This window comes from Girardinichthys multiradiatus, chromosome 6 (assembly GCF_021462225.1).
Source record: "Girardinichthys multiradiatus isolate DD_20200921_A chromosome 6, DD_fGirMul_XY1, whole genome shotgun sequence".
Lineage (NCBI taxonomy): Eukaryota > Metazoa > Chordata > Actinopteri > Cyprinodontiformes > Goodeidae > Girardinichthys > Girardinichthys multiradiatus.
The window spans coordinates 34,162,185-34,188,691 of record NC_061799.1 but is presented as its reverse complement, the minus strand read 5'-3'; the positions used below and the strand labels follow the sequence as shown (position 1 = coordinate 34,188,691).

General features: G+C 37.1%; 1 protein-coding gene across 3 annotated transcripts in view; it reads left to right on the top strand.

Annotated features, from left to right (window-relative positions):
* The window catches only part of LOC124869633 (netrin-G1-like), a 111,419-nt gene that overhangs the window by 4,692 nt on the left and 80,220 nt on the right, over nucleotides 1–26,507 (top strand). For all 3 annotated transcript variants that reach the window (XM_047367600.1, XM_047367601.1, XM_047367599.1), the window contains exon 2: nucleotides 4,283–4,926. In XM_047367600.1, the coding sequence (XP_047223556.1) occupies nucleotides 4,681–4,926 (246 nt within the window). In that variant the 5' untranslated portion in view covers nucleotides 4,283–4,680. The remainder of the gene's footprint in view (nucleotides 1–4,282; nucleotides 4,927–26,507) is intronic.

The window sequence follows — 26,507 nt, the reverse complement described above, 5'->3', positions numbered from 1 at the left end:
GAATTTTGGGTTTTCATGAGCTGTATGCCAAAATCATCCGTATTAAGACAATAAAAGACCTGAAATATTTCAGTTAGTGTGCAATGAATCTAAAATATATGAATGTTAAATTTTCATCATGACATTATGGAAAATAATGAACTTTATCACAATATGCTAATATTTTGAGAAGGACCTGTACATCCAAAATCTTCACCAGGTGCAAAATTGTTTAAAGATAAACAACAAAGTGTCAGGCTGTTCCAAAAAGATGTTTTCTTATCACCTTTTATGTAATTGTGGGCAGTTGCACTAAGTGTTGTAAATTTTTTTCTTTCACATTGACCCCTACATAGGAGTCACATGGAGATCAGGAAGTCACAATTGGGGACAGCGGGCAAAGGTTCACTTAAGCACGATTAGTATAAAATGAATGAAACCCATCCGGCATGGTTTTTAAGAGTCTAGCACGGGGAGTTCGTAACCATTACGAAACATCGTGCACGAGAGGCTGACTTTTAAAACACTCTGCTATGCTTGAGCTGCCCAGGGGATGGGATGCAAGCAGACACAAGGGGGTGTTTCAGGGGTTTAAGAAAAAGTGAAAGGGAAGAGACAGATAGAGGGGTGGGAGAGGTGAGGTGGCTCTTCCTCTTCCTGCATATGGAGAGGTGCTTAAATATTTATGACTTTTAATATAGAATCTGACCTTGTATTTTTTTCCTGCCAAAGTATGACATTCCTGGGTTACTCACCGCATATTGAGTAATGTCACAGAGGCAGATATATGAGAAAAAAGGAAAAAAACAAGAGTAGAAGACGATATTTGGTAATATCACACACTATGAACAGGGGCTATAATAAGTTGTGCTGTGTTTACAATATAAATGCAGGTTATTTGACACTACCTGCAGAACTGTCTGCCTTAGGATAAAGTAGGTTTTAAATATTTTATAATTTAGATTATTTTCTTACAAGCCTGCATTACTTCATAGTAGTGTGTGAAGATTTCATTACTCAATGTGTGAAAGATTAAATCTAAACTTCCCATTGTGAACCCAACTGCTGCATCCTATGAGCCCTAAATTAAGAAAAGAGAAGTGATCCCCTACACCCACACACACTAGCCACAGCTGATGCATAATTTGGCAAGGTGCATTGTGAAGTAAACCTCAGTATTATGAAGCAGCCTGATGAATGTGTGAAACAATTTTTGTGTGTTGGAAATGAGGGAGGCCTATCCAGAGACTTACATTTGTATTCATTGAATTTAATACACACCTCTCCATAAAAGAAACAGCTTATTTATCACTCATAGTTCTGTGTTGGTTTTCCCATCCCAGTTCCTCAGAATGAGGGCTGCTATCCGTAAATCCTGATATGACTCTCTCTGAAGTTTCCATAGTCTGTACAGCAGTGCAGATAATAGTTCCTAACTCAAAAGAACATCTCTTGTTACATTTCAACTATACCCAAACCTTTTTTGTCATGCATGTGGTCAAAATACATTTAATTTTGTTAATATTGTGAGGGTGCATACAGTGCCCTTTTTACCATTTTGTTACATTAACACAAACTCAGATGTTCTTTAGTGGGATTTTATTTGACATACTATTAGTGAAAGTAGTGAAACTTGTCCGATGCTTAAAAAGGAACTTAGAGTAACCCTGTGATCATTTTAGCAGATGCTGATTTGAAACATAATTTTCTTTACTGCTACAGTGCTGAGCGCATTTGTTGGTACCCCTGGTAAAGGTTCTCTAATTATAATAAAAGCATCTTTGATTATAGTTACAAAAACCTCAAAGAGATTTTTTCCAATCCAACCTTTAATCTGAATGTGTTAATTCAGTGGGGTAAAAGTATCATGTTATGAACTTATTGTTTTTTAACAAAATCATTGACACCGCCGCTATCAGTACTTTGTAGCCTTGCCTTTTGTCAACAGCTCTTAGTCCTTTCATGAAATATATTACAAGGTTGGAGCATGCAGAGAGAGGGACAGTTTTTCTTTGCACAATCTCTCTAGATTTTTCAGAGTTCTGGGTCCTCTTTTATGCTCCATTCTATTAGCTCATCAGACAAGTTCCCTCTAGGATTTAGCTCTGCAAAACTTAGATGGCCATAAAAGACGGTTGATTTGTAATGGTTTATACAGAGGACCTGGATATTTAACCAAAAAACAGGAGTAAGCATTAAAGGAAAATTGGTTTATTGAATTGTAAACAGGTTTTAATGTTCTAGATACAGATTGCCACTCTACAGGGAGAAAGAACAGGTTGGTGACTTCAAGGAAGTTGAGGAAGTGTGAGCTTGATCAGTTTCACTAACCTGCAGTGCAGAGAAGTGGGCGGAGAGGCAGCAGCTACAGTGACATCAGAGTGGATGATCTTGTGGAGATGGAGTGTAAAAGCGGAGGATCCCTGGATCGCTCCTCTTCAGTCTGCGACGTTACATCTGAGGTGTCACAGACACAAAACAACTCCACAATCAGTCCAAAATCCAAAGACGTATTTAATTAACAGGCAATGGTCATTCACAAGAAGACAGATGCAGGAACACTTAATGCAGGATTCAGGCGGAAATCGGTTGTCAGAATTCAGAGCGGTGATCAACGTCCAGATATCAGGCAGTAGAGATTTGTCATGGGCATGACAAAGAGGGAATAATCTGTGGGCATTAATTAGGTCGATCACTAGGAGACGAACAAAAGCATGGAAAAAACACTGGACTTATACTGGCACAAGAAGGCCGTTTATCTGGCAGAGAGACAGGCTGGGGAAAGTTATGAAGTACCGTGCACAAGTGAAACAGAGAGGCATTTAGGCATGACACAGGTGGGCTGAAGCCAATGAAACAGGGAGACATGGCAGGAGGAGTGCGAATGCATGAAAACAAAAAATCATTACAGATTTTGTGTCGAGTTAACTATTTCTGTGTGTGTTTAATACTTTGGATCTTTATCGTGCCTTAAGACTTTGCGATTTTCAGCTTTGCAATTGTAATACGTGTGCTCTCTTTTTTCTTACCTGTCTTCGTGCTCTTATAACGCGGTCATAATATTGCCGGCTCCCATTTCTCAAAAACATAATAATAAAACAGAAACACTGACATCCATTATTACTCCCGTAAACAGTGTGCTGCTGTGTGAAATCTTCATTCTCCTTGTCTGCATGCAGGTCACTTTGGAGTTCAGTCTGATGGTGGTGCGCAATTAATTAGTAGTTTGAGCAACCACGTAAAAACAATCGGATTTCATTAAAAAATCGTTATTGAGCATCAAGACCTGTAGTGTGAAGGTATCCGTTGTCTCATCTGACCAAAACACATAGTTTCAGTTCAAGTCTCAGTTGGGTGCGGCATGTAGATGGCATCTTGTAGTGGCTAAGACCTTGGGTGACCCTAAGGTCCCCTTGCAACTGGAGATTTTTATATCCCTCTTACCATCCACCGTCCATGAAAGCAAGACAGTTGGGTCCTCATCCAGTGTTGTTTAACATTTTAGTTTTTCTTTTAACTTTAGATATGGAAAAGTTTAACCAAGAAGCTATTTAAAAGGATTTTAGGGGTGCACACACTTGGTTACTTACGGTTGCTTTAAACCTTTCCTTTAAATAAACTTTATTTGTTACTTGTGCCAACAAGTAAAGTTTGGATATGCTTTGCAATTACCCATCTTTACTAATAAATGTTTCGGGCACTATATTTACAGAAACTTATCTTCACCACAGCAAATAAACTGCCATATGAGTTGCCTGATGGTAACTCAACTAACCTAATCCTCTTCTTTTGGAGGCAGTTGTATGTAGTCACTTGTTCTCCTCAATACACTCTTATTTTATGATTACACAGGTCAAAGACTGCTGCAAGTCGCTTTTGCCTCAAGAATTACATCATCTGATTGATGCCTTTTGAAAGCTTTGAGCAACATATAATTCCTCAAATAAACCCTTTCTGTCTCCCTGTTTTATTTTAATGCATTGCAAATGCCTCTGAAGGGGTTTAGACAGACGCTGCTTTGCGCAAAGTGTGTCGAAGGAGTCGGAAAAAGCTATAACTTAAACTCAGTGACTTGACACATGGAAAGAAGGCTTTTTATATGAAAATCTAATGGAGATTGTGCTTTATGTAGCACTTTATGGAGCATTTGAATTATTTGCTGTGATTTTGACATGGTCATCACTGAGCATGGTTTATCCTATGTTTATGTGCGTGCATGTGAGAATAAACAATGAGATTTTTTTATTTCCAGTATATTTGTGTGCACGCATTATTCAAACTGTCTTTTTCTTTTCTCTTTTAGGATGTTGCCAGAGGCAAACACCACAATTGACAGGCGATCAAGATCAGAATCTGCTGACATATGAGGAGTGTCGCTCCTCTCCATACAACACATCTGACTGATTGTTAACCTTTTCATCAGCGATCAGCACTGTTGAAAAGGTTCACTTGGCACGTCTCATCAGCCAATCAGATGTGCTGCCAATCAAATCCAGAATTACAGCGTGAAGGCCAATAGTCGCCTGAACTTGCTCACACACAAGTTCAAGATGCTGCCACTGTTCCTAAATGCTTCATTGCGCCGTTCAGACCTTCAAGTGATTTAGAACATTCTTTGGTATAGCAAAGAGGCAGCTGAAGCTTTAAAGACAAAAACGTAGAACAGGAATTCAACAGAAACCATAAAGAAAAAGATCAGCAATGTTTTGGCCTATATTACTCACCCTGCAGGCTGTGTGCACGAGTGTGACACATGCAATGCAACATTACCCTGCAGCCTGGGGACACTATGACGTGTGCAAGTCCCAGATCTACACAGAGGAGGGCCTGGCATGGGACTACATGGCCTGTCAGCCAGAAGCCACCGACATGACAAAGTACCTGCGAGTGGCCCTTGACCCTCCAAACATCACGTGTGGAGATCCGCCCGAGACGTACTGCGCTTTGGTGAGTCGTAACCTCACTTGTCCCCTGATGGAGACAAATGAGGCTGTAGGCAGGATCACACAGCATATTGGGTCAGGGATAGAAAGCGGAGCATACAAGGCAATACGATGCCGTCGAGGCTGAGATTAATGTGTATAGACCCGGTGAGCAAAAGAAAACAAGTTCTAAATACAGCCGGAGCACACACGTGCACATGTTTCCACATAAGTAAGCACAAAGATTAAAGATGAGTTCAGATAAATTGGCAAAGACTGGCAGTTGTAAATAAGAGCAATTCACAGGAACTCTTTTATATAAAAGCAAGTACAACTAATCAAATACAAGCATAAACACATAGGTGCGAGACTGCGTGAAGCTGTCAACTCAAAATGTATTCACATAACTGTTGATAGAAAATGAAACAATGTGTATTTATCTTTCTGAGATTAAATATTTGCAAATGGAAAAAAGAGTCAACAGGTTACTTTCCTAATATAAAAGGTTATTTTTCTTGACATGTATAAGTTACAATTTTTAACTTATAGGTTACTCTTTGATGCACCTACAGGTTAGTCTCCATAACCTAAGGGTTACTTTCCTTGAGTGTACAGATAACCTCTTGTGACCGTGGAGGTGATTTGTTGCCTGGTACTTCCCAAAACTGAAAGGTTTTATTCACCCGAACATTATTGTCCAGAGTTAACAGGTTACTTTACTGGAACTTACATATTACTTGTGTGAAACCTACAGATAACTTTCCAAAACATAAAGGGGACATTTTGGAATAGAGCAATATTATAAGTGAACTTGTACCCGGTACTTTCCAGAAGATAGAGGTTGGTTTATGGAACCTCTAAGCTATGTTAAATTTGAAGGGTATTTTCTCAGAGTGTAAAGGTAAAATTAATGTAAAATTTTATTCTGGAAAGGCACGCAGCTACCCTTCAAGTTCCAAGAAAGTACTCCAAACGTTCTGATAATGGATTTATAATTTTTGGAAACTGATTTCCAGATTCTGTAAGTCCAAAAAAGTATGGATTGTTTTATGTGTTGGCTATTTCACAGATTTTCTGGCATTTAAACAATCTTATATCAGTTCTGTTTTAAACCCTGTAACTTTAAATCCATTCAAATCAAGATTATCCTACGCTAAATACAGATACTGTACTTTAAAGCATAGTTTGTGATTTATGGTAAATTTTGTTTACGAAAATAAAAATAGAGGTTTCAGCATTTCATTTTTTGGCATCTAAACTACTCAGAGTTTAAGAATATTGAGTTTGGTTTGCCCTGTTGTCTTCTTTTAATACAGTTTTGCAAGCCATCCACACAGACATGAATTTTAACTGTAACCTTTCAAATTGAAGGTCCAAAACAGATCAAAACCTGCATGGCTTGCTTAGAATGTGACTGACAAAATCATCGACAATAGACCAGAAAATAGGCATCGGCATTCAAATTAAGCATGATTATTTAAAAATACTTTAATCAGGACTTCAAGAAAATACTTGAAGTTGGATCAGGACATTTGAACAACAAGACAACAAGACTATTGTTTCAGATAATAATAATAATTTCAGATAAGTTGTAAAGTCTGGAAAATCAAACATTTTTCTATCATGAATGTTATTTTTTTTCCACTTATAAAATGTTTTAAAAATTATAACATTGCTTAACATTCTTAACATTTTCTGATTTTTCATGACAGCCCTGCTACTTGTGCTTATTATAAATCTATACAAAATTGAAACTTTCATAGAGACCACCGTTTAACATTTTATATGTTAAGATGGTGTTTTTGTATCTTTCAAAGATTGTCCTTTAAACCCATTTTTTTAAACCCATTTCTTTTTTCTTGGGTACAGTAGAAGTAATAAACTCTGTAGTTTTGTATAAATCAATGTGAAGATAATTGGATGAATAAAACTGTTGTATTTACTCACCAGGAACCATACAACACACCATTTGTGTAACCACCCAGACACCTGCACATATAAACACCATACACAGTACTGTGCACACATAAACATACACACATCCATGTTTTACTATCTTTATGAGGACTTTTCATTGACTTCCACTGACTTCCATTCATTATTATTCATTTTTATGGCCAAACCTTGCTCCTGCCCCTGCCCCTAACCCTAACCATTACCAGGGCATACCTAACTCTCACCCAAACCTAAACTTAATTCACACCTTAGTCCTCAATGTGACCCCTAACCTATAGGAACCGCATTTTCAAAAGTGAGGACCAGAAAAATGTCCTCACTTTCCAAAAATGTTCTCAGTTGGCTGGTAAAACTTGAAAAATTGTACTAACTCAGCAGCAAGTAAAAAAACACACACACACGCACAATGGTAGTGCAAGGGTAACTACTTGTGTGTGTGCTTGATTACTCAGTGCTGTGTTTCGGCCCTTACAAGCCATTATCAACGGTTCATCCCCGAGTTGAGTTTGTTTGGAAACACACTTAAAGTAAGCTTAAAGAGCCCATAGGCTTTAATGACTAATTAAAAGCTGTGTGCCTGCCCACCGAGAGCTGCAGCAAGTAAACATTTACCAATTAGGATGGTCTTCCTTAAAAGTGGAACTTTGTTTTTTATTTTCGCTGCACCAGATGGCATTGAGACATTTAATGCCACCGTAGGATAAAAAGGAGTTAGTCTGGTGTAGCCATGTGTGATATTCTTTGGAGCCTTGTGTCAAAACAAGCTGTGTAACCTTCATCATCCCAGTAAATTTCTCTGAATGTGAAACATTAACACAACACAAGGAGGATGAGCAAAACAGAGCTGAAAACAGCCGTTAAATTTACAAAGACCTTTTCAGTTATTTTTTTTTTTAGTGACTAGAGACTACAAATTATGACAATTAAAAAAAAATTTATATTCTGTACAGGCATTGTTATATACATGGAAAGCATATATGTATTTAGATATTGGGTAGTAAATAAACTAATTGTCAAAGCAATGTATTGGGGATTTGTTTGACAGACCAACAAAAAACTAGTGCCTAACTGTGAAGCTAAAAGAAAATGGTACATGTTTTCCCATTTTTTCAAATGCAATTCAGAATAGTGTGACTTGCATTTGTAGTCACCCCCCTTTACTCTCATAACCCTAAGAAGAATAGTTAGAAAATGTCAGCATCATGCTCTGAGGGGGCTTTCTTGAACAGGCATAGGGACATTGGAGCAAAAATACAGCTCAGCTTTGGAAGGAAACCTGTTAGAGGCAGCAGAAGACTGTGGAGGCTCACCTTCCAGAAGAAAAACGACTAAGCCTACAGCCAGATATACAACATGATTGTTTGATCAAAGCAATTTCAAGTGTTAGAATAGTCCAGCCAAAGTCCAGAACTAAGTCCAATTGAGAGTCAGTGGCAAGATTGAAAATTGCCCTTCGATATCCATGAAGAATATGCAGATAGCAGAACTATATGAGATGTCTTCTTGCAGTGTTTATGTTAAGTTTAAAACGTATTTGATGCATGAAAACCAGGGGCAATAACAAGCTATTATTGACTTTCTGTCAAATCCCCAAGCCTACTGGGAGATATAGTGGAATAGATGGGGAAGACAACATTTTCACATTGTGTAATGAGGACTTTATTGTGGGTGAGTACCATATTCTTCTTGAATGTGCCAATATAAAAGTGGTTCAGTACAGACATATTGGGTATATATCCAGATATTGCTCCCCCATCAAAAAGTTTTAAAATCGTACAATGACTTCAACTCCTCTTGAAAGTTATGTTGTCATTCCAGCTATTATTGTTTTGTTCTTAATTGATGTTTTTGTTCTATTCCATGTAATATGGTCACGAGAAATAAAGAATAACAGTTGTGATTTCACGGAAAGATGCATACACAAAGTGTAGACTTTGGGGATGAATACTAATGCAATCACTACTTTGTGTTTTATCACAAGATAATCCATCCTAAATACATTGAAGTTTATGGGTGTAATGAGAACAAATACAAAAAAGTTCAAGGTGTATTAGTACTTTTGCACGATACTATGTTTTCAACATGGTTAAACTGTGTTATTCTAATTAATATGCATATATTATGGCAAAATCTCTTTAGCTATTCCATCACATAATACAAGCACAAGAAGATGATGGCATGACATTGCATGATCTGTTAGTTTAAACAACACATTGTTAGAATGCTTAGCAAGAATTTGTTTTATTGCTTGTGTTATAGTACTATTTGAGAAAGGTTGTGTGTGGGCTTTCCTTATTATTCTGGGTTGGTTGAGGATTAGGGGGCTGAGGGGGTAATTGTTTGCATTTTTTTTCAATATTCTCAGACTTTTGAGGTTCGCAGACCATTTTAGAATATTTTCAAAAACTTTCACAAAGTCTCAAAACTTGACACCTTTTACCAAAAGATGTAAAAAGAAAGGACTATATTTTCAGTAGAATGTGAAAAATAATTGAAAGTTCAACATTAAAAATATGTCTGAGTAATGCGTCGCAAAAGATTAATCATCAGATTAAAAGTCTAAATCTTCAACAAAATGGTTATTTCCTTTGCTAAGAGGCTGTTTAGTCAAACAAATACATAACATTCCAGGTTTAATAATTTTATTCGGTAAGTACATGATTAAAGAATATTAGCATGCATGACTAAAATATGTTTCGCTCAAAATGTTTAAATTTATTTCAGCCATGAAACCCATAACAAAGTCTTTTCAGGGCACTTTTAGAGAAAATGCAAAACGATCCAATTTCTGATTACATGTAATGGGCTTCTATTCAGTTAAGCTCCATCTTTCCGTCTATACCTGTTTATCTGTGCACAGTCACAGAAAGGCTGGTGTCTGTTCTCAGCGGTCATTGGGCAAGAGGCTGGGTAAACCAGACAGGTTGCTTGTCCTTCCCAGGGCAGCACTTAGACCCACAACACAAACAGCAACACGCTTCGACCTAAGGACACTTTAATGAGACTAAATAACCTATACATCAACTTGGAATGTGGATGGAAAGAGGAGTACCTGGTGAAAACCTAAGCATGAACAAGGAGAACATGCCACCTCCATGCAGAAAGGCCTTGGTTAGAGCCTAGGACCTTTTTGCTGCAAGGCAACGTGGCTAGCAACTGCATCACTGTGTGGCCTTCATTTAAACTTAATATACTTTCTTTATGTAGCATCAATAAGCAATAAATACTATAAATCACATCATAACGAAAATACAGTTCCAAATTCAAGATAATCCAGCTCATTTTAATAAAATATAATCTCAATGTAATCGAAGTCAATCAGATTCCAATTTAAGTCTAAGTTAAATCCCGTCCATTTTAAGTTAATCTTGATACATACAAAATCATATTCAATAGCTCATAAAATGCCATACATAACTAGCAAGTATGCAGGGGATACTCGTTATGGTTCTATTTATTAACATTGTTTCATTTTTTTTTTTATTGCCGGATAATCTATATAAATCCATCTTGAATTCTGCTTGAGTCAGTGTAACTCCTGACTGTAGCACAATTTATAAATACTGATCAAGTTGATAAACCAGTTACTATTCTAAAGAGCGATTTCAAACACTAACTATTTTATAAACTAGGTTCATGATCAGAAAGGGTTATTTTAAGATTTTTATAGCTTTCTATACTGAAATATATATTATGATTTGTGAATATATAATTCTACCCAATGTAGAGAAGTAAAATTGGGGAAATATTGGAATAGCTGTAGACTAATTCTAGCATGGATCTGAGGTTATCATTGACTGCATGATTAGGACACAGCACCGCAAACTGGCTTAAATGGATGTTGCGTGTTTGATCTGTTTGAATACTTGGCTGGTACACAGGCAGACAGGCACCAGTGACCTTATCCACTGGTGCTCCCTCAGAGTTTGTTGGAGATGAGAGAAGCATGCAAATGAGCTCTTTCAGTCCATCACTAAGTTGCCTACAATTGTGAGCCTGGTCTAATCAGTTTTGCCAGAAGCTAATTTGCCTTATAGAGAATGGTCAAAGAAATGTAGGTGACTGTTCCCCTCTTCCCCTACTGTGCCTTGTGATTAGAGTCTTCATATCTGCTGCTGACCAGCATTTTTTCATTAAACTGGCACTAAACAGTGTTTACAGTTGTTGTTTTTTTCAGTTGCTAACAAGTGGTTATCCAATCAGCAGTCATGTTTTCTTTTTATTTTATATACTAAAAAAGCAAGAAAACCTGCAGCATAGGAGTAACATGCTTTGTTGGGACAATATGAAACTAAGATATGTAAGAAGGAACATTTTTAATCCTACCCAATGTAGAGAAGCAAAAATTGCCAAAATATTGGAATAGCTGTAGACTAATTCTGGCATGGATTTGAGGTTATCAACTCCTTATACAATTAGCACAACATTGGCCTGCTGTGGCCATACTGTTGAGGTCATTAATGTTGTTTTCACAAAGTGTTTACATTTTCTCAACAGGTTTATAATACAGTTTTGCAAGCCACCCAAAGAGAAATTCTACACTTTCTGTACAGACCAGTTATACCTCAAACCTAAACTGTGGATATTTTTGATCTTAGAATAGTTTTCCAGAATAGAAAACAGAATATTTCAAACATTCCCCACTGTATAAAAACAGTAGGAAATGTTTGCAATGACTTGAGCTCAAAACCAATAGTGAATAAATTAATTTCAATGTAGTCCATTTTAGAGTGGCAATTGACCACAAATGTAACATTTTACAAAACCAACACATTCAATTCATGCCCAGAAATACAGTATACAGTCAAATCAGTGAATTCAGTGATTTAGACAGTTTCACATTCAGTGTCATACATTCCAGTTTTATCCTATTTATAATGCAATGCAGTCAAATTAAATTATGGCGGCAAGTTGGTAAAAAGTGTTGCATTGAGTCACTGACTTTGCAGCAATCTTTCATCCTGAGCAAGCATTTGGATAATGGAAAGTAAACACTCTTCCATTGTCCGATGAGCTAACCCCTCCCTCCTACTTCCCTATGTCTAAAGGGATTGCTCAATCCAGCTCTCCATCCAACGGGTCCGGACTTCCCCAAACCTGAAAGGTCTTACTAAGCAGGTTTACTGAAAGTTCTGTTTAAGCTGGTGTCAGGAAATGACTCGCCTAGCCTCTGACAGCCTTCATACAAAAGTCTTGCCCTTCTTCAACTGGAGGTCTGGATGACTGAGTAGCCTATTGCAGTTATCCACACTTTCAACAGTCACTTTTGTTCACGGCTGCTCATTCCCTAATTTTACAACTGGCTCTTGGTATATGGGCTAGGTTGATTTTAGTGGCTCGGCACGAGCCCCAAGGGCGCTGTTTTAACAAACTTGGCTAAGGCAACCTATAAAAACCTCCTAAAATATCTTAGAACCAGGCAACAAGACTTTTTACCACCAATGAAAAAGCAAAAATACGGTGACTCAAATAATTGAATGTCCACGATTTAACTAGAATTTTATATGCTTTCTTTAATTAGTAACGCTTTTGCAGGGGTCAGTAACAGCTTAAATTCGGCAACACAAAATAATTTCAATAATAGAAATGAATCAATCAACTCAACCTGTCTTTCCCTGATGCTGAAACTAGTGAGTTTAGAGAGGCTTTGAAGACGGAGGCTCATCCATGCACCTGATGGAGAAGATTCTTCTGGTAACGAGTGGTTTCTTGAAGGGAATACGACTTAATCTTCAGTTTTCTTCCTTTAAGTGGCAGGCACTGACACTCCAGGCTTCGATGGTTAAACAGGATCTTTGTTGTTATATGTCTCCGAAGACAGTAGTTTCCAGAGGCTGAAGAGTTGAAGGAAACCCGGAGACATAAATGAGGTTGATTCAGGACTTCCAGAAGCCTGAAACTTAGAGCAATCAGCTGTTCACCGATCAAGTTCTCTTCTGTTGTTTGGATAAAAAGGCTTTAGATAAAATCAGATTCTTAATCTTGAGTCATGATCATCGTGACGTACTGATGCTGTTTCTCGGCCTTGGAGATGCCGAAAATAGCCACGCAACTGGCTGTAGTCACATCTTCCCTTCCTCCCGTTAGCCTTCAAAAGGTTTGATGTCAGCATGCAGCTGGCTCTTGTCACTCCCAGTCATCCTACAGTTCTTTCCCTAAAATGCTCAGTTTTAAACTTTACAATGTATTACACATGACATTCTTCAGCTTTCAGCATTTACTTTTCGCACAGGCTCAGCTGTGCAAATTGTAGCCTCAGTTTCCTGTTCTTAGCTGACAGGAGTGACACTCGGTGTGGTCTTCTGCTGCTGTAGCCCATCTGCCTTAAGGTTCGAAGTGTTGTGCATTCAGAGATGCTCTTCTGCATACATTGGTTGTAACGATTGGTTATTTGAGTTACTGTTGCCTTTCTATCAGCTCGAACCAGTCTGGCCATTCTCCTCTGACCTCTGGCATCAACAAGACATTTGCGGCCACAGAACTGCCGCTCACTGGATATTTTCTCTTTTCGGACCATTCTCTGCGTGAAAATCCCAGTAGATCAGCAGTTTCTGAAATACTCAGACCAGCCCGTCTGGCACCAACAACTATGCTACGTTCAAAGTCACTTAAATCACCTTTGCATTGAGTTGCTGCCATGTGATTGGCTGATTAGAAATTTGAGTGTACCTAATTAAGTGGCCGGTGACTGTATATGAAACACTGTCGTCAGCTCTATGTACTCTATAAATTACCAATAACTAGCAAGAAAATTGACTTAATATTCATACCCTCAAACGTTTTTATATTTTGTCAAAATTCTGTTTATTTTATGTAGAAGACTGAAAGAAAAGACCAAAAGGTTCAGTTTTGGTTTAGTCTGAGCTAAACATCATCTTTCACATGTTTGCTGTGGACCTTACATGGCTTGTGGTAAGCTGCAAACATGACTTGTTATCGTTCAGTTTCAACAATGATATCCTTCATTCCACTCTTTCATAGAGTTTAGGTAGGTGGAGCGTATGCCTAGTAATAATTGCTAACTAGGTCACTTCTGAAGTCTGTTGGTTGCACTGGATTTTATTTAAGTGTATAAGGGTTAATGGGCCAGCATTTTCTTCTTTAAAACAATTCAATAACCATGTATTGTTTTTCTTCCACTTCACAACTATAATGCTACTGCTGTATGTTGGTCTGTCACGTAAAATCCTAATAAAATACATTGATGTTTATAGTTGTGTCGTCACAAAATGTGGAAAAACCCAAGGAACGAAATACTTTTGCTACGCACTGAAATTACTGTGTGTCATGTCCTAAAAACTCGACAAAGCATTAAACATGCATTAAGCGTACATTTATGTACTAACTTAAGATCAGCGGACACCAGGATAACAGGGTCAAGGACAGATGTTCTGTATTAGGGAGCTGACTTAGATTTTTTTGTGTGTTTGTCATTTTCTTTTAGATGAAGACCTTTAGTATTAATTCAGAATGTTAAACTTGTTTTCCTCAATTGCATTGTGGCCAAAAAACACTGCTTTAAAATCTTTTGTATAGTACCTGTAATAGGCATACATTGTTGACCTGCATTGCTGCACATCTAAACTATACACTATGAATTAAAAGGTCAATTTCAATTTTAAATTACTAAAAAATAATTTGTTTTTAATACTTTTCCAATGTTTTGTAAAACATAGTCATATTATATAAATTAGAAAATGTGTTCCAAAGGGGCTAGTTTGTCAGATTAAAAGTACCTTTCTAAAATAACAACCTTTAATCAAGTATTAAACATTTCTGCATTAAGAATGTTTTCATTGGTCTGATGTAATATTCTAAGCATAAATGTCTGGTTTTTAGTAGCTGTAAGAAGAAAATCCTCATAATTAACAGAAATACAGCCTTTAAAACATCAATCTGTGTGTAAATAGCCTATATAATGTGATTTACTTAGTGAATTGAGTTACTGAAATAAAATAACTTTTCATTAATATACAAATATTAAGTATTTATTTTTTATTGAATATGATAGTATTTTTTCATTGCATCTTTTCATTGCAGTTAATTAAAATAGGTATTTAAATGTTCATTATTAACAAGTCCGATTAGACACACATGAATACATGTTGGCAAAACAGTTATATTATTTCATCACTCGGTTCCCTGCTGGATTATAGCTGTGAAATCTGTCATCATAAAAAAAAAAAAACGTTTTATTTTCCTACATCATCTATGAATGAATGAATAAATTAATTAATGTATTGGATCTGAAAGTCAAGCATCATCCTCCAATGTGTTTTCCATGACTCGCTACCACACTGACTCACGTCATTGAGTAAGTTGTGTAAACATTGCCAAGGCTGTTTAAGTAATCATGCTTATTGCAGCTCTGGATAAAACCAAGTAAATTCCTATAATGCTTCTAAACTTTACTTACTTATCTGAGAATAGATGAGAAGAAAAGTAGCTGCCAGTTCATTCCAACATCTCCTGCTGTGACTGTAGATGTAAAGGAGAAAGGAGGGCTCCCTCTAAGCTGCTTGAAGACAACACATTACTGGCCACCTGTGCAGACAACTCATTTCTGACGATAAGAGTCATTTTGAACTTTCAGTCTTTGTCTTACATGTCTAAAACAACTAATGTTAGCAAATAGACTTTAGAGGCACAAATAGATTATAAACCAGAGAAAAGAGTTGGAAACATTGCTGACAGAAATGCTACATTTGCAGAATGCTATCATATATCAGCTCTGCCAGTTTTATTTATTTAAGGGGGAAAAGGACCTGGTCAGATCATCATTATGAAATCCACCATAAAATCTATTGTGTACCAGCGAATGCTTATGCAAAATGTTGTGATTATTAATCCGAGAATATTATTTAATATTAATATTTTATCAAATAATATTTCGGTCTGTTAAGGATTGTCCTGTGAATACCAGCCCAGTAAGGCGATGGTATTAGGAGAAAATAGAAAGGTGTGAGACGAGCTCTGACATTATTGAACAGCATAAACTCTGCACATATATGGAATGAATTCACACACTTTCTTAAAATACAAGAATTTATTAACAAAAATAAGTCAACTCAAAGTCAAACATATTTCAATCAACAAACTCTTTACTATGCTAAAACAATCCAACTAAACTACCAAGCAGAATTAAAGAATAATGAAGACTAATGGACTATGTACAATATAAACAAGTTGGTTAAAGATGATTGAAAACCATGACCAAAAGAGTGATGCAACATTACCATGCAATGTTTATGTTTGAGAACCAAGGATTATCTTGGAAGAATTTGGAAGTGAAGTTAAATTAGTCTTGGAATCAACTTAGGCAATAATCAGCAAATGTTTAGAAAACCCTTCACAATGCAAGATCAGATAAAATATTATTTTAATAAAATAATGTTTTAAAGAATGATCTGCTGAATAAAACCAACCTTCTGGATGACTAATTCTCAACGGTGTCTAATTAGCTGCCTTCACTTATTAAAATAATATTTGAAGAAATATTATTAAGGGAGTATTTTGGAAATGAGCCAATTCTTTCTGGAGAAATGGGGCTTAATGGTGTTTACTTAGTTATCAAATCTAGTAAATTATGTTTAGGGACTATTATTTACTGGATTGAAGACAAAACCTTTCTGGGTAAATATTATTTTGCACCTGAATCAAATACACACCTTTAAAAATACTGTTAATAAAAGGGTTAAAATGCATAAGCGCAGATGGCGCGTTATGAGCAATCTTCTGTGTTTAAAATCACCCTTCAAGTAAAGTTTGACTTAACTTAAAAACACACAAACACAGAACACAAACAGGGCACATGTGCTGCAGATAGCCTGCTAGCACTAAGATAGCCAAGTTTCACACAAACAAAACCAAACTTCATAGAATGAAAAACGTTCAGATCATTTCATCCTAACCGTTAATCTGCCCAAACCTAACCTCTGATCATGGTGAGGAAATGTTGTCCAAGGAGCGAAGTTTGAAGAAACATCCACAGTCAACAAGCAGTTAGCTTTCAGCTAACCTTGGTAGCTTCGCGGGGGGTTGAAGGTGCGTTCGCTCTGTGAACAAAAGGGTTAGCTCCGGAGCGTAGCTGGGCGGCCCGTCCTGTCCGTTGACCACACGGGTTAAAATGGCGATGCGGTCTCTGCTGTCTTCCTTCCAGACTGGGAGACCGCGTCTTTGCAGGAGCTTCTCTCGAACACCGTTTGCTTCTGCAGGGCTCGGAGAGAAAGTCAGCAATGCTTATATCTTAATTTCCCCTCTTTATGAATGAAATCACCGGGTACACAAACAGTGCTTCACTCATACTTAACTTGTGCATATGATCGCGTGATCTTATGACACTCTTGGATCCAGTTTGAAGAGTTTGTCTTTTTGCCAGCAAAAGACATCAGCGCTGGGCCTCTCCTGACCGGTCCCACTAGAGGCCGTGTGGAAAGAGAGCGGATGTAGCAACAGCTGGGCTTTTATGTGGGTAGTGGCGTCACAGGAAGTCCACAGTTATCCCGTTTCCTGGCTGTGCCGGAAGAAGGTTAATGCACTTTATTTTGAAAAGTTCCAGAAGAGTTCGTACCGGAGTTTAATGTTGAAATCCATGGCTGAGGGTCCCAACAAAAATGTGAGACCGTGTATAAATCTGAAATGGAAAGCCCTGGGCCAGGTCAAAGTCCAGATCATGACTTCATAGAGATGCAGTTTGGTGACTTGAAACAGGCTGTAAATGAAAGGAGCTACTCAAACATCTCACAGCTAAAAGCGAAGTGTGGGGCACACATTCATCAGACCAGATCAAGACCGGTAGATGGCTACAAGAAGCATCCCACTGAGGGTATTCCAGCCAAAGGGCATAACACTAGCTATTAGGGGCTAGGGAGTCCTAACTTCTTCTAGGTTGGAATATAATTTTTTTTAATGATCTTTATTTAATAAAAGATAATTTAAAAAAGGTACGTTTTTAGTGTTCAGCTGTAATTAAATCACTTTCTTTTTTAGTGATAAAAATATGCCATCTATATGTGAACATTTCTTAATATAGAGCTAAATATTTAATGGTGTGTCCTAATGTTTTTTCATGACGGTTTGCACAGTCAGAGAAATTATTAAAAAGATAACAACTTACTCAAATTGGGAACAATCAAGGCTAGAGAAAAAAAGGTTGGAAAACTCTCCAAAGCTCACTGTTAGCGAAGTACAACAGAAAGGGCATCTCGATTTCCAACACCAGGTTTTGTTTTTGAAGGCTTCTGGACATTTGTAGAGGAAGCTGTTTATCATTAAAATATATATATTTTTTCACATTTTAGATTGATTTTTGTGGCATTTGTCTCAATAAATTAGACTCATGTGATCAGTTTTTGAAGACTTCTTGTAAAATGAATAGAATTGTCAATTATTTATTTCAAAAGTTGCAGTCTGTAAGTTTTTAATCCCACTACTGCCCCACCAGCAAAGACCACTTCTCTTGAACTTCTATTTCTGGCCATGAGGCAGTTGGGTGGCAGTTAAAACCCATTAGGTACCAAACACTTACTCTAGTTATAAAAATGAGACATTCGTGTCTGAAGGAATCTAAGCAGGGCTAAAAAGGAGGAAATACAAAAACTGACTTCACAGCTCAAACTATAACTGTACTGTTATTGCTTCTTTGTTGCATAAGAAGATCATTTTCAGGAGAGGGGTTGACGAATTTGCTCAGATGATAAAAAAAGGATGGATTGATCACAATTATTCACACTCTTGTTTTGAGCCCTTAGTTCTGTCTGAAAATGTTCCCTTGCTAATTCATTTGCGATGTTTTTAGATAGGACTCTGCAACAGTTTGCAGTGTCTTGCAAAAATACACCCCTTAAACTTTTCCCCATTTTGTTACCTTGCAACCTTAAACCATGAGATCAGGTGTGCATTATTGTTTTTTTTTTTTTTACTTTTTACCCTTTTTACTCAGAAACTAAATAAAATTCAGTGCATCCAGTTTAGAAACCACCTAATTAGTAAATGGGATCAAATTGTGTGTAATTTAATCTCAGCATAAATCCGAAGGCCTTAGAATGTTTTTTAGAGAACATTAGTGAATAAAATGCATCATCAAGGCCAAGGAACAGAGAAGACAGGCCTGGGATAACGTTGTGGGATAATTTAACCTTCCTAAGACAAGGTTAGGTTATAAAATATTATTCTAATCGATTAGTTGGGCTCTCCACAGATCTCACCTTTCTTGGAAGAGTGGCAACAAGAGACCCATAAGAATACCTGTTTGAGGTTTAACAAAAGACATGTAGGAACGTGGAAGAAGGTGCTGTGCTCAGATTAAATTAAAATTAAACTTTGTGTCTTAAAAGCAAATTGCTATGTTTTAAAGAAACAAAAACTGCACATAATCCTGAACACACTTTTCCCGCCGTGGGATAGGGACATCTGAGCTGGCCAGACTAGATGGCCAGATATGCTAGAATTGTTTAGTCAAAGTCCGATCTAAATCTAATTGAAAGTTGATGTTGACAGATGCTCTCCAGCCAATCTGACTCTGTTTGTGCTATTTTGCTAAGAAAATAAGGCAAACATTTCAGACTTGATGTTCAAAGCTGGTAGGGACAGACCACAAAAGACTTGGAACTGTATTTCCAAGGCCACCAAAACTAAATACATTCTAAACCTTTCAGGTTTTTATTTTATTTGTAAAAAATATGTTAGCAAATGAAATTAAAATATGTTGCTCATAATATCCCAGTTCAACAAATGTAGAAAGGTTTAAATAAGGTATAAATACTTTTGCAAGGCACTGTAATCTTTCACAATTTTTATCTGAAGCCAGTTTGACCATCTATATGATGACCTGTGTGTTTATCTCATGCTGCTGAAATGTCAAACAGGTCAGAGGTTAAATGCGGAACTGTCATTGCCCCTCCTTGATCCCTGCACCCTTTCTCCTCGCTTGGAGATTCACTCATCCATGTATTTGTTTGGAGACAGGGAACAGTTGGAGCGTTTAACTTGCTGTCACCTCTGTGCCCTTGACTCTGTTGTGAACTGGCCCTGCCCAGCACATCATCACCGCACCACTGCGTACCAAGACACAGAGATGACATGCAACATGTCCCCTGACTCGGGGACGAGAAGGGGGGGGCGTCATCATTTAATCTTTCACTTGCTGCCACCCTCTTCGTTTCTTGGCTTTTTAATTTCCCACTCACTTGTTTTCTGTCAGCTGATGATGCATAATATGCACGTCTTGTTTGAACACGTCGAGGTTCGCTGCTCTATATGAGGTTCGCAGTTGACAGATGGAGATATGCCGGCATTTCTTTTCTGGAATCTGTGACAGGTTAATTCTTCAAAGGTTGTAAATACAAAGAAAGATGAATTATGCATGGAGATATAAAAGCAAGTGATGGGCTTCGGGCATTGAAATAAAGAGCGTTTAAAGAAAGATTAACATTTAAATGTATGTTTCCTCTCTGATATTCCATTCATATTACTACTGTTACTAGATTATTTAAGTTTGTGATCAATTAACTACACAAATTTACTTTAAAGTGTTGTATGTTACAAACAAAAATAGAATAGGATTTCAAAACCATATGACTCTAATCTTAACTCTTGTTTAAAGGTTATTTGTCTTATTTAATTTAAAATTAAAACTATACAGTTAAGCACAAAATGTTTTATGCACCTGACAGATTTAGATCTAAAATTATTTTTAATTCAACCACTCTGATATGAGTGAGATAGGCATCTCTTAAACAATAGAAACAATGTAAAAGTAGCATCTTTTTATTTTACATTTTACTAAACCTGGCATTATGATAAGTATTCTTACCCTCCTCAATATTAAATGGAAAATTTTTTATTGGGATTATAGCAGTCAAATCCTTGTAACTTCTGGCCAGCTTTTTGCATGTTTTCCCTTGTATTTTAATGATTAATCTTTGTTGATGAGGTCCTTTGAGGTTGGAAGGCCTCATTGCCATCACCTCATCTATAGCTCAATCAAGTTTCTAGCTGAACCACTCCAAATGGTATTTTATTTTCATTAAGAAGTAAGATGTTGGTAAAATAAAAATAAAAAACTTTAAACTGCCAGGGGTTTAATATTTTTGGGCCTAAATGAACGTTTATTTTTTAATTTGATATAGTTTTTAAATTTGAGGTTCACTTTCTCTTAGACTGGGTTGAAATTTAGAATTTTCCTTTGTTTTGCTCATTACTTTTTGCTTAATATTTAAAGTGAAACAAAATTGTGCTTCTCCTGTTGGGCTGATGTTGATCAGATATTGTCTGTCTTTAATTATTAGAAGATTAAACAGCTTTAATTTCCTGCAGCAGAGGGAGTTGCCAGTCTGCAAACAATTTGCATACATGCAAATCAATTTAAATTTTTAAATAATAAAAATGAAATTAAAATTAAAATTTGAATTTTTTTGTGTCGGAGAATACTTTTTTTATATTAGAGTAGAAGCAGTAATCTTTCAGAGCTACAGGTTTTCTCCTTGGTCCCAGAGAATAAAGTGAACAGCCAGTCTGAATGCAACCCTTCAAAGCAGACTTCTTTCACCTTAGAAAAACTAAAATGAATTTACAAATCTTTTACCATTGTCACTCTTGCTTGAGATTAGTAAGACCTTTCAGGGTAAGGGAAGTCCGAACCCGTTGGATGGAGAGCTGGATTGAGCAATCCCCTCAGTAATAGGGAAGTAGGAGGGAGGGGTTAGCTCATCAGACAACGAAATGTTCCTTATTTACATCTAAGTCTATATTTACATGCAAAGGAAACATTTATATAAACCGCTGGAAGATGCAGTTTGCAGCAATATTTGCAACCAAGAGTGCACAAAAGCAGATACTCCACTGTTCTTTTCTTTAGCCTGTTTTTTTTTTTTTCATTTTCTATATATGAGGATGCAGCACCGCAATGTGTCTTGCTGTCTGAACACATTTAAATATTTGTTTGTCTCTCTCACTGGAAACCATATCTCTAGCTCTTCACACTGCACTGAGGGAGCCTGTTCATGGACTACAGCATTGCATTTAAAATTGTTTTCCCCTGCAACTTCACCACAAAACTCCACCAGTTAGGACTGAGCCCATCACTCTGCAACTGAATTCAGGACTTCCTGACAGAGCGCCCTCAAGGGGTGAGACTGGGCTGCCTCACATCCTCAACAATCACTATTAGCTCTGGAACTCCACAGGGGTTGGTACTCAGGCCCATCCTGTACTTCCTCCTCACACACGATTGTGTCCCTGCATCTGACTCATGTATAATAGTGAAGTTTGCGGATGACAGCACCATCATCGAGTTGAACAGCAACAGCGACAAGTCAGCATACAGAGCAGAGGTACAACACCTGGTCGGCATGTGCTCTGAGAACAATATGTCATTACTGGAAAAACCAAGAAGCTGGTCATCAACTTCAGGAAGCTCCAGGCTGATGACGACACTCAGATCTTCATCAACGGGGAAAGGGTGTCCAACATCAGATTTCTAAGAGTAGACATCTCTGAGGAGCTCACATGGACCATTAACACCTCTGCCCTACTAAAGAAGGCGCAGCAGCACCTGTTCTTCCTGTGGCCGCTCAAAAGGCCTGACTGCCACAGGACATTTTGGTAACTTTCTACTGCTCTACTATTGAGAGCATTTCAACATACTGCATCTCCACATGGTTCCTCACCTGTTCTGCAGCTGACAGAAAGTGCCCTTCAGCAGGTCATCTCCAGTGCAAAGAGGTAGATACTGAACTCCCAAAGCTAGAAGACATTTATAACATACGTTGCCTCAGGAAAGCAACCAACATCTGCAAAGACCCCACACATCCATGCCACCACCTATTTGAACTGCTGCCGTCCAACAGGAGGTACAAAGCCCTCCACACACACACAAACAGGCTCAATAACTGTTTTTTCCCTGAGCTGTGGCGGTTCTGAACGAAAACACACAGATAATGTCTTCCTTCTTTGTACATTCTGTCTCCCATCATATGATTATGCTGCCTTCTGTTTGCATTGTGTATACACTGTAAATATAATCACCCTGTATCACCTTTTGCACATTCTTCGACAATAATTCTGCACAGCCCTGTTCCCCACCCATCCACATTAGTGCTGCTGAACTGTAGGAAGTTTTATGTTTTTAACGTTGTCTGTTGTCCAACTTTTTATTTGCTTAGTACTGCTTTCTTTAGGAGTGTTCACATGGAGCTGCTAAAACACATTTTGTTGTACTGCACATTTGCACACTGTAATGACAATAACGTTTATTTTATTCTATACTATATACTTAAACAAAAATATTGAAACAAAGGTGACAGACCCAACATTTTTGAAGTGAAATCTGCAGGTGATCTTGTTTGTAAATAGATAAATACGTATTTGTCCAGAAATGAAAAACTGAAACAGTTTTACAATAACGGGACTGCACAACATTAAAAATCCCATAGTTTCTGTTTTTGTTGTAATTGTAAACCACATCATGGCTCGATGATTTTTCATCTGCAATGATACACTGCTTTGCAAAAGTATCTATCCCACTTGAACACATTTTCATGTTACTGCTGCACACGTCAGTGTAATGTTTAGAAATTGTAGGTGATATACCAACATGACGTTGTGCATATTTGTGAAGCTGATGAAAACAAAATAAAATCTAGTATCCAATTGGCTTCAGCAGTTACATAAATGGTAAACAGAATCTAATTCTCTGTAATTTAATCTTAGTACTAATGCAGCTGGTTTGCAAAGTCCTCATACATTTATTATGGATATGGTTGTTGAATGTTTCGCTTAAATGTTTTGAGCTGGAAAATAGCAGTGTTCACCATTCTGAACAAACTATCCCCTCAGAAAAACATGTTGGTGCCAGCATCATGTTCATGTTGTAGTTAGGATTTTTTTTTTTTCTGCAGAGACAGAGAAGTTGTTCTGACTTGATGAGAAGATTGATGGAGCTAAATACACAGCAATCCTAAACCTAATTCTAATTGAAAATCTGTGGAAATACTTGAAAACTTAAGTTCACAGATGTTCTTTGTTCAATCTGACTAAGCTTGCTTTACCTTTCAAGCAAGAATCTGCAAAAGTCACTAGATCTGTGAAGCTGGTAAAGTATATACCCCAAAAGACTTGCAATTGAAATGCCGACAAAACATGGTTTTGCAAAGTATAAACACTGGAGAAGATAAATGCAAATGCATGCTAGACTTTTACATTTGTATTTTCCTTTTAATTAGGAAGGCATTCATCATTTTCTTTCCACTTTCCAATCATGCTATTAGACCTGTAATAGACCTACACAGTTTTGTGTGGGTCTATTACACAAAATCCCAGTGAAATATACAAAAATGTGATAACATTTGTAAAATATTCTAAGGGTATGAATACTAGTGCGACACAGTATGTTGCCTTTGTCAGCAGCAGCAGTTTTTTTGTTTTATCTCTTAGCCCTTCTTTTCTTTTCATGATGCCAATAGTCCAATGGGCATGCTTCCAAGACATTTTTATGAGGCGATAAAATGGGATTTATTTTGCAAGAAAAAACATATATCAGAGAACAAAATGATACATCATAATAATAAAAATGGAAAACTTGTTGCCCTGACTGCGTGAAAGAGGAGAGAAAAAAATTATAGAATTATAAGTATAAATATAAATGTATATAAAATGTTTACATTTCATTGTGTTCATTGTAAAATCCTAGGTCAAGAATCTGGACTGATTTTGGATGTATATTTTATTTTTTTTCACTCATGCACCAAGTCAAAGGGGCAAGACTTGACAGAGAGAAATAGTGGCAAGATGACAGCCAACTGTTGCGACCCACCTACCCTGAGGAAACCCAGCCGTCATGCTGTCAGGCCATATCGATCTCTGAGAAAGAGTAAAATAGGCTATGCTTTAGAAGGGAGAGAGGCCAAAGAGGTTGGACTGAAAACACAGCAAAGGAAGAATGTTCGTTACCAAAAGAGGCGATGGTGTGATTTTATCATTCTCAGTGAATGGGTGACATTTCAGCAATGCTTTATTCCTCACTTTGGCATTTCAAATTAATAAAAAAGACTCTAATAACTATGCAGATTGAAAAGATGGAGGACGAGTTGACACTGTGAGCTGGCGCCTTGATGAACAATGCAGCGATTTCGTTCTCATGCTCTCTTTTTCTTTCTTTCACTCTCTCAATTTCATCCCAGTTTCTATCAATTTATTTTAGATGACCCTTGAATCTCAAACGGCTCAGAACTAAGCCGGTGTCCTCTGATTTTCTTCTGAATGACAATGCATCAAGAATCTGTGAAACATTTCTGTGATTCCAACGTGCTTGAATGAAACTAACAAGTCAAAATCGATATTGCATCGATTTAGAGGTTGCACTTTAGTGCGTAGTTAGATTGAATGCATACAGGGATAAAAAATGGATAATGCTGTGATTTTAATTTAGTTTGAAACTATAGGGCCAAATCGTAATGAAACTCAGAAAATCATTCAGAAACAAAGCTTGGTGCAAATATCTTAGTTACGAAGTACAAAGATTTATGTGATAAATGCAGTCAGGAACAAAAGATATTTTGCCCTTTTTTTTAACCAAAATTACATATCATGTGTGCATTCTTCAGTTAATAACCCCCACTGTGTCTTGTTTTGTGCATCATTGATTTTATTTGAAGAACATATAGATTAGTGACGTCTTTACATTAACTTCATTTCCTGCACTCACTTTCTTAGACTGTTGCTTAATCAGTTGTATGTGTAGGTGAAACTAACAATGCACTTTATGTTGGTTCAAACATGAAAAAGAAACCGTATTTTATGAAAACTAAGTTCTGTCATTTCTATGAATGTATGTGTGTATGTGTATTGTTTATGATGCGTTGATATTATCTGTATGAGTACTGCAATGAAAGATCTGAAAATTACAGTATGTTTCTGAGTAAGGACAGGGTATTCATCATCAGTGTAGAGAGAGCATCTTCATTACGTAGCATAAGATTAAGTAACATTATCGGACCATTTCTTTAACATCTGGACGTTTTGTCGTGTTTTGTCAGAAGTTTTTCACAAATTAATTTTCTAATCTGTTTTCAAATGCTTGCAAAGAGAATGGTGTTATAAAGAATTGCTAGGTAGCAAATGTTAGAAAGGGTTGCTATAACTCATATTAATAGAGAATTATTTTTTGATGCGCATCATATGCTACCATTAGGTGTTGCCCTTTTAAAATCTTTATATCTACGGAATGTTAAACTCCCTTTTATGATAGTTTTACATAATGATCCTACCAAAGGTAGTTCTCTCTTGATTAAAGTTTCTGTTGAAGCACTAGCTTACTTGATATATTTTAATTACATTTTGGTTTGGGAGCAGAACTGTTGCCTTGCAGCAAGAAGGTTCTGGGTTAGAATTCCAGCCTGGGTTCTTTCTGCATGGAATTTGCATGTTCAGCTTCCTTTTACAGTCCAAATACATGACCATTAGGTTAACTGGTTACTCCAAAATTCCCTTAGATATGAGTGTGTTCCTCCATGGTTACATGTTTCTGTGTTGCCCTGTAATGGAGTGGTAACCTGTCCAGCGTCTTACCCAGTGACCCCTGGAGATAGGCACAAGCGCACCCTCGCCTTCCTGCAAGGCTAAGTGGATATTGAACACAGATGGATTGATGGA